Source organism: Bombus fervidus, chromosome 5 (genome assembly GCF_041682495.2).
Source record: "Bombus fervidus isolate BK054 chromosome 5, iyBomFerv1, whole genome shotgun sequence".
Taxonomy (NCBI): Eukaryota; Metazoa; Arthropoda; class Insecta; order Hymenoptera; family Apidae; genus Bombus; species Bombus fervidus.
The window spans coordinates 17,500,006-17,509,132 of record NC_091521.1 but is presented as its reverse complement, the minus strand read 5'-3'; the positions used below and the strand labels follow the sequence as shown (position 1 = coordinate 17,509,132).

Genomic DNA, 9,127 nt, shown 5'->3' with positions numbered 1-9,127 from the left:
GGACAATTACTCGCACGAACGTCTATTTTTCCTTCAATTTCGACGATTCTCCAAAACTGACTTTCGTCATTTATGAAAACGCAGAAGACAATGGCGCGGAACAAAATGAGTGAAATTACAAAGGAGAGCAGGAGTAAGCGAAACAAGGTGGTTTCACAATGAGCATTCTCCATCTGTTTGAATTAATATCATTAAAATACTCGTAATAGGTCGTTCGGATGATGTAGAGCTCTCGCAATGATCCAACGAAACGCGATTACGCAAATTATACTGTTCATTCGGCAGTGCATAGGTATATGTTTTTCTAGGTCCGACTGTTATGTTTCCTCGACACCATATTACGTAACGTTAGGCTCCTAAAATTAAATGTCGTTTATAAATTCGATTAGAAAATTGCACGGTTCCGATAATTCTAATATAACGAAGGTTCACGGTTTATCGAACCACATAAGCGTGTAATAATAGTCTTGTGACAGAAATGTGTGACAGTAAATTGCAGACAAATTTCTTTTTTATTCACAGTATCGCAATAGCGTTGTTAGTTGTACGACAGACGAATATTATGACTTTTTAAATAACGCGACAGGATAATTAATTTAAATTGAAAATATGTTATAGACATGGTATTCGTTGATATTCAGACGATGTTGATCGTTACTTTAACCTATGAAACGATGCTGTAATTAATACTATTTCATTAACGATATTTCAATTACCAACCAGGTAAAATATTGTCTCACTTCGGGCAAGATATTCGTACGAAATGGAAATAAAAGGAATACGAAAACACGGGAGCATCCGATGAATTATGTTTCAACTTTCATCGGAAACTTATTTTTCTAGTTACAAAATAAAAAGTATCGATTACACCTGTGAGAAATAAAAAGTAGAGTCGAATACGATGGCGTTTAAAGCCGAACAGAAGTCAGAGTAGGGGAACCCTCGCATATAAGACAGAATACGAAGAGAACGCGTGTTTAGTTTACGAGAATCGATCCATTCAGCTACCACCCTGATCCTTCGCTTCCATTCACCATTTTTCTTTAGACATCTCGTGTTGCTTTCAAAAAAAGATTAAAATATCCTTAAATTATCGAAAATTAAAAGAAAGAAACAAATTGATTAAAAGAACAGTGAATTGGTGTACCGGAACGGTTAATAAAACTTACAAAGTGTATTCGTCGACAAATTAAAAAGAGACCATTGACTATTGGATATTTAAAATAGAATTTTTAAGTTGCACTTTAACGTTCGAAGTTACTGCACAAATTTAGAAATATTTCAAAACGCGTACAACGTCCAGGACCAATTAAAAATCTAATCTAAAGGGGACCTCGATCGAGGTCGAAGTTCTCCAGAATGTTACAACAGCGAGGGATACTCTGTGCGGTGATATTTGGACTGTTCTCTGGAAAATTCGCGTCCTCTGACAAGAAGCAAAACGATCCTGTGCCGAACGAGCCGGACTTCGAGATACGTAAGCCTCTTTAGTGCCTCTTTTACGCTACGGTGGAACTTTGTTTATGCAAACTCCGTTTACCGATGATGTACGCGAATTTAACGAAATCTTCGTTGAATCTCCTCGTTTGAACGTGCGTTTCTACGATATAAACGAAAAGTCACAAGTGCGTGAAGGATCAGTGAATTCCCATTATGAACTGCAATTCGAATAAGTAGAATTCTACCGCAATTTTGTGAGGCGCACGTGTCTCGATCACTCTCTCATCAACTCTGTAAAGTAATCTGTTAACGGAATTCATTTTTGACATAATTTAACGGTGACAATCGATCGATAAAATAATTAATTGGCAACTAAAAATCGACGACTGACGTTTGAGAGTTAATGAAACAAATGTCGTTATGCAATCACTTTCCACGATATTACGATGACTTAAGCGTCGACTCTTATTTAGACGAACGTTGGGTAATAATTAGAGGGTGTTGGAAATTCCGGGATTCTGTGAAAGATGACAAGCGTTATTCCCGATTAGCTGGTAGCTACGTTTAACAAGAGCGTACGTAACTAGCGTAGAATGAAGTTAAATCACGTTACGAACGAGTAATTATTACTCGTATTTTCCTTCTACGACCATTGAGCGTATCTACCTTTCTCTTTCCACGCGGATGGCAATTGTGGGAAACGATTATATCGCGAAAGCGTATTGCATCGTACGCGTTTCCCTTTGTTATCAAATCCTTTCGTTTTCTCGAGGAATCGAGGCTTCTGTGCAACACTTTGACCGTGTCGGTTGTCCGATTATTTTCATTTCCTCTTGGATGTTTATTGGAGACAGCTTAAATTAGAGAATTTCGTCGAGAGGATTTAAAGCGAGATTGAAGAAACGCGTGGGCAGTATAGGTGTACGTGTGTGAAAATTACTACGTAAATTTGACTGACAATGAGTTGATTGTTCGATTATTTAACGTTTCGTTAGTTCGAGAATAAAATTGCAGGTTTTGATAAGATTCTTAACGAAATTGAAGAATTCCGACTAACTTTAGCATGCGATTATATATCTTCTTCATAGAAAATTCTTTTTAAAACTGTAATTGAGGAACTGTAATTTTCACGTAGAATTTTGGACGAGTCTATCGTTTATTGCTCCTTGAGGAAATTTCGTTTGAAAATCAAATCGAATAATTGCGAGATCTGTTACAGAATTTTAATCGATCGCGTATCGATTGTTCGATTATTTTCGTTTCATTTCGAAGACTTGTCTTCACCGTGGAATTAGAGATTCTTCTTGCGATAAGAAACGTAAGACAAACGAATACCTACAAATTGAATCGGACATTTTTCTTGACATATTCCTGGCATGATACTTTCTCTTTCTACGTAGGTAGAGCACGAGGAAATTGCACATTAGTTGTGGAATGCTAGCGAATTTTCTAGTTGCGTCGTTCCATCGAACGAAGGTCGAGCTTTCAAACTCGTTTCGAAAATCACCGACGCTTCATCGTCGAATTTACGACGCCAATTCACAGTACGCTGTTCGATGTATTCGTTTGAAAAGCTGCTAAACTATTGTTTTATTTGATTCTTTCGAGCAAACAGAAGCGCATATGCATAAAATGAACGAAAAATCAATTCCGTTAACCATTTGGTCCTACGAAATCACTCGACGGTATTAAAATTCTTGTGGCAATTGCGTTCTTCGCAAAAATTTTAAAAGCTCCTCTTCGTCCTAAACCGAACTCTGTCAGAAATTCGATCGCGCGAAACTGTCGAAAAGCCTCGGTCTCTACCCTCCAACCCCTGTCACGGTCCTTAAGAATTACCTGTCGCTGTTAAACGCAACGTCGTCGTTCTACTTCGATAAGAGTTACAATTTAAAATTCTTATATCGTAGAGAGGCCAGTTGGACCGGCCAAGCGAACGTTCGAAAACGTCAAAGGTATCGTTGGTCAGCGCGTCCGACGTAATGGTAGCGAGCATGGCGTAACGGCTCTCGATGGCGTGGCGAAGGTTATGTCAGAGATTGCATAACGGGTCCGTGGATCGACGGTAATCGGCCGGAGAAAGTGGCGACGCGGTCGACGCTTACGTAGAGCCGGTCTTACGATCGCGTATCCTCGACCAACCGCTTACACGCTCGTCTTCGCGCGAGTCCGACCCTTCCTGCGATTCCTCGAGAGTGAAAGCCTATACACGCAACCGGGACGGTGCATCGAACGGTCCAGATTGTTTCTTTGGTCGTGGACCTTGTATGGCACGTTGTTGATGAGCGTGCTTTTGAATATGCTTGACGGTTTTGTTGATTTTCGCTGTTCGCCAAAAAGGTGACATCGATCGTCCATTTTTGTAGACTTTAGTATGACTCACGTACGTATAAATATCTTGAATAGAGTACGAGCTTAGATCTGAGTGTTCTTAGTCGACGTAGTCAATTAGCTGGTCAATTAGTTAGTCAATTCCTGGACTATTAGCTTTTCTATGTTCGCGATAAAATTCACAGGTAACGTAATAATTTATGGGAAGTTTTAGTATAAATTGATCTTGGTATTTATCGGTTATATTGTTCAAAGGTAATTAATATATGCACATTGTATCACAGTTTCTCCGGGCGCTAAGTATCGATGATTTCCTACTATTGCATTCGTGACGCTGTATATTAGGTCGTCCGAAAAGTTTCTTTCGTTTTATGAGGAAATAATAAACGCAATACGTTTTTTGTTTTATATTATTTTGGCGAATTACGTACGATGCGTTTTGTTCTCTCGAGATAAATACCGCGACATTTCACAGACTTGGTTTCACGTTTGTATAAAGGTACACTGTTGTAAAAAGTACGTTTGCGAAAGAAAGACACTTTTCGGACAACACACTTTTTGAACATATTCAGTGTTATACCAGCGTGCATGGATTTTAGTTGAAATATGTCGAAGACTGAAACTGACTTACCTCTATTTACATTTAATTCCACTGCTTCAAACTGGTTAAAGCTTCGGATATTTCTTAACGATGGACGAACAATGTTGCGTGGAAAGTGACTTAAAGAACGTAACAGGATTAAAGTATTCCATAAAATTCCAAATGTTACAACATCGGGCCATTGCGCGTTATTCTCGACCATTACAGCAATGCGTCAAACGAATCTAACGCAAGTACCGATACGTTTATATTTAATGGCGTAAATTTCTAGCCAATACAAAGCATTTTATGATTTAACGATTATTCAACGAGTAAACGAACTGTTCTCGTGCCAAATGAGAATAAAAGTAAGGAAACTAATAAGTTTCAATATAAACGTTAAGTCTATCAGCTCTTTGTATCCTTTTGTAACGTGTAGCGAAACAGAAAATGGTGAAAACCAAGCGTCGTAAATTTTCTCCACTGATGTAACGTATAATCATTGTGATTGGTTCTCATTCGATGTTTTAAAGAATTTGTTGCCATAAACGCAGTTCCTACGTTAGAGGGGAAATACATCACGTCGTGTATTCAGGCAAATGACGAAACGAGGAAAAATTCCAATATAAAAAGACGTTTTTAAATGAAGTAACTCCTTATAATGCTACGTATTAAGTTGTCCGAAAAGTTTCTTTCGTTTTATGAGGAAATAATAAACGAACAACGTTTTTTGTTTTATATTATTTTATCGAATTACGTACGATCGATTTTGCTCTGTTGAGATAAACACCGCGATATTTCACAGACTTGGTTTCGCGTTTGTACGAAGGTGCATTGTTGTAAAATACAGGTTTGCGAAAGAAAGACACTTTCCGGACAACCTAATGATTTCAAAATTGTGCATATTCAAGTACCTGTATCTTATAAATTTTATCTCTTTGGTTAATATTGTAACGTCGTACTCTACCATTGCGTCGATGCTTCAACATTAGTGCGTGGAAATTAATATTCTACAAGTTCTCCGTTACGCATAGAAAATTTGCATTTATTTATCGATAAGAATCGATTTTAGGAACTTTTAAGAAATTCTCTGAGCGTCGAATTGGATTGTATGTCAAGATCGATCGACCGTAGGTGCTTTGCGTTTCTACGAGGAAAAAGCACGTGGTTAGCGTCATTTGTAAAATGAATGTCGAAAAAGATAACAAAATCTCTACGAATTTTCAGGATAGACGCAAAATTGAAAGGATGAAAAGTTTGGAATACATCCAATTCACGTACACTTCGTCGATTATCTTTTCCGCCAACATGTATTTCTAAAACAAACAGAAAGTTGTTCGAGCATTAAACAAAGAGCTTTGTAATTAAATTAAAACGCAAAAGCCAAACTAAACGCTTTAAGAGGCATACATAGTCGTTAAATAATTATAAAACGCCTGATAACAGCTCGGTGAATGATTAACTAGCAAATTGGCGCACTAGAAAAATTAGGTTCATTTACCGAGAAGATCGGAAGTGAGAGTGGTTGCATAAAGGTACCGGAAGTAGGAAGACACGCGATAACCTAACGACCGAAGTTAGGATCGCGTGACTGAAAATTTCACGGGTCTGCCGTCGTGTAAAAATAATTGTTCGATTTTCTGAATCTATTCTTCCAAAATTTGTCCTTTTCCACAGCCGAGTACATACTACCGTGCAGTAGGTCAGATCCGAAGATAGACGCATGCTTTCAGAAAACTTTGAACCATCTGCAGCCGTATTTACTTAAGGGTAAGTGGAGGATTAAGTTTCAAGACTGAACTCTTTGCGAAGTGAATCGACTCTTTCAAAAATGAAGAGTACGCTACCGAATTGCATTAGAGCGAAGGTGTGTTGTGTAATGGATTTCTGAACATCGGTTTAATCGCTACGTATAATATTTTAGTATTTATATAACCTGCGATTAATAAGCGCATGTAATTTGAAGTTCTTATATAAACTAGCGGCCTTTCCATCGCTTTGAAAGCTCGCCTCATTCGTGTCCTTTTCCCAAATATCTCTTCGTATATCGCTCGTACTAAAACGCTAATTGATTAGAAGCTTCGTTATACCTTTTTACAGGCAAACAGAATTGCGAATATAATATATACGTAAAAAGAAAGAGAGAAAAAGTTCATTATTTTCATTACACGGAATTCCACTTTCTTAGGTATTCCTGATCTGGATTTACCTCCGATCGAACCACTGATCATCCCGGAATTAGGAATGGAGAACGGCCAAGGAGCTGTTCGTATTAAAGCGCTGTTCTCTAATATCACCGTCATAGGAGCGGGAAATTACACGATTTCGAAAACACGAATCGACATACAGACATATAGACTCGATCTTCATTTGGCATTCCCAAAGATCGAACTTGAAGGCCGCTACGAAGTGGTAGGAAACGTGCTGCTCTTCCCTATTCAAAGCCACGGGGAATTTTGGGCGCTTTTTGGTGAGTCGATTACATTTCTAAAACTCTGCTCGAGAGTTTTTGAAAATTTTCTACCTAAGTTCTATTAACGCTAGAACTACCGATAGTTAACACGAAGCTAATTAATCAGTGAAAATGACTGGTCTTTAAAAAATACGTAATAGCAGAATATTTGTATATTTTTATTGATTTATTACTTCCTTACGCAAGGAATTCCATGTTGCATAGTACATTTTTGGTACTATTAATCCATCTGGGACCATGATCTCTAAACGAGGATTGACACATTTATAAAATTGTAGAACCAGTCATTTTCACTGCTGTGGTGTTTCTAACGTTAGTATCTAGCGATGCAGCGATCGATCTGGAATAACTGATATCGTCATCTTGAATGATACGCAATAAAAATTTGAAAAACGTGTGGCAAGTTGTAGAAGACGAGAAAACTGGTTAATTGGACTTCGATAAACAGATTGCAGGACCCTTTTACACTTTGACAAGTACCAGTCGTTTAGGCTGGTATTGGTATTAGTAGCCTTGATACAAAATTATTTTCAGCTTGAATACATAAAAAACAAGATAGAATTCGCTATATTATTCTTTTAGTTATCGTTGCGAAAATCATTACATCAGCGTGGGAAAAAATATAACACGAAGTACGAATTTTAAAATAAAATTGTAAAATCGATCAATTTGACTCGGTGTGGTAGATCTAGTGTTAAACAGATATACGCGCACACACATATATGTCCGAAAAATATTTTTGTCTCCCGTATACCCTTGGAGGACAAAGTTTGAAAAATCTGGTTCTCGGATAATCCTAGAAAAATCCAGGGAAATGTGTTTTCCAGGCGACGTTCAAGCCATCGCTCGTGTCCAAGGAGCAGAGGTGATCCGCGATGGGATTCGTTACTTGGAAGTGGCACGAATGCTGATCGATTTCAGCCTGGGTCGAGCACGATTCCGCGTGGTCGATCAGTTAAACGGTGACAACGTGATCGGTCAGGCGATGAATCAGTTCCTGAACCAGAACGCGAAGGAAATCATCGAAGAAATGAGACCAGCCGCCAGTGCCAGCATCGCCAAACACTTTAAGAATTTCCTTGGCAAAGCCTTGACCAAGATCCCGTTAAAAGTTTGGCTTCGTGACACGTAGTTTCTTCAAATCGTTCCTTTCTATGAACGTTATAGAAGAAAGTCGCGCTTTTTCATTATTTTCAAGCGCGATTTAAACGTGGAACGAACGAATCGTGTTGGACGTGAAACAGAAGAACGATCAAAAGTCAAAGAAGATGGGTTTCGCTGGACTAAATTCGTATGTATCGTGCATTTCTGTGCATTTTATCCTCGATGGTAGGTAAAGAAGATTAATGGAGAGAAATTTTTTGTAGGAATTATCGAGTTGTGAATACTGTTGTTGTTCGGTTAATGTTAGGGTGGAACTTTGATTGCTTGAACCGTAGTTGAAGGATAATTTATTCGAAATGTATTGTAGCGTATAGAATATAGAAAAAGTTTACAAGTCGTCATCGTAATTTTGATTCGTTTATTTTGATCAGTTTAATATTCTCGTTACTTTTTACTTTCCTTTATTTTTCTTTTTTTTTTTTTTTTTGTAAGTTTTAAGTACTTCTCGAGGTACTTTCAATCTTTTACTGCTTTTCCGTAATTTTTTATAATTTTTTGTTCAAACAATCTTTGTTACACCGTATTACTTTCTGCTGCTTTTAATAAGAAAGCAAACTTATAGCCTAATATACTTATCGTTAATTTCAATATGCAATGATCTCTCGCTTAACTTTTGCGTTGTCTTATTTCCTGCTTTATAAGGAGAAAGGAAAATAAAAGAACTTTATCAGCGTGTTTGGGTAAATAATTTATCACTCGACTGACTAGAACATTCTAGATAAGTTGTGAAAGACGAGTCTCGAGATTTCAAGATAGTTAAATTTTCTGTGTACATTGTATAATTATAATATAGCTGCCAATTTTCTGACAGTTTCTTGTTTACAAAGGTATATTATGAAAATAAGTTGACGGTATTCGTCTTAGTTATATGGAGATATTTGTAAATCGTATATTTTCATCGTGACTGTCGCGTTTACGTTTATGAAACATATTATACTTGGTTTATATACATGTTAATACATCCTACGAACGAAACTTCTTATAGAATTTCAATACATTAGCTAACCAGAATTTCCTTTCCATACGTTCCACAAATCGATCGAGAGGGTAATTTTTGATCGAACGGCCAATCAAATTTTCTTTCCCGATACTTTACAAATCATCACGAAAGATAAACATCTCCAAACTTCTTCTATGAT

At 37.4% G+C, this 9,127-nt stretch overlaps 1 protein-coding gene across 1 annotated transcript; it reads left to right on the top strand.

Moving 5' to 3' along the window:
* Positions 1-967: 967 nt before the first annotated feature.
* On the top strand, positions 968-8,963 carry LOC139987502 (protein takeout). The gene is made up of 4 exons (XM_072003832.1): positions 968-1,477; positions 6,029-6,121; positions 6,540-6,821; positions 7,652-8,963. Exons 1-4 carry the CDS (start codon positions 1,360-1,362, stop codon positions 7,954-7,956), a joined length of 798 nt encoding a protein of 265 aa, XP_071859933.1. The 5' UTR covers positions 968-1,359; the 3' UTR covers positions 7,957-8,963.
* The last annotated feature ends 164 nt before the right edge of the window (positions 8,964-9,127 follow it).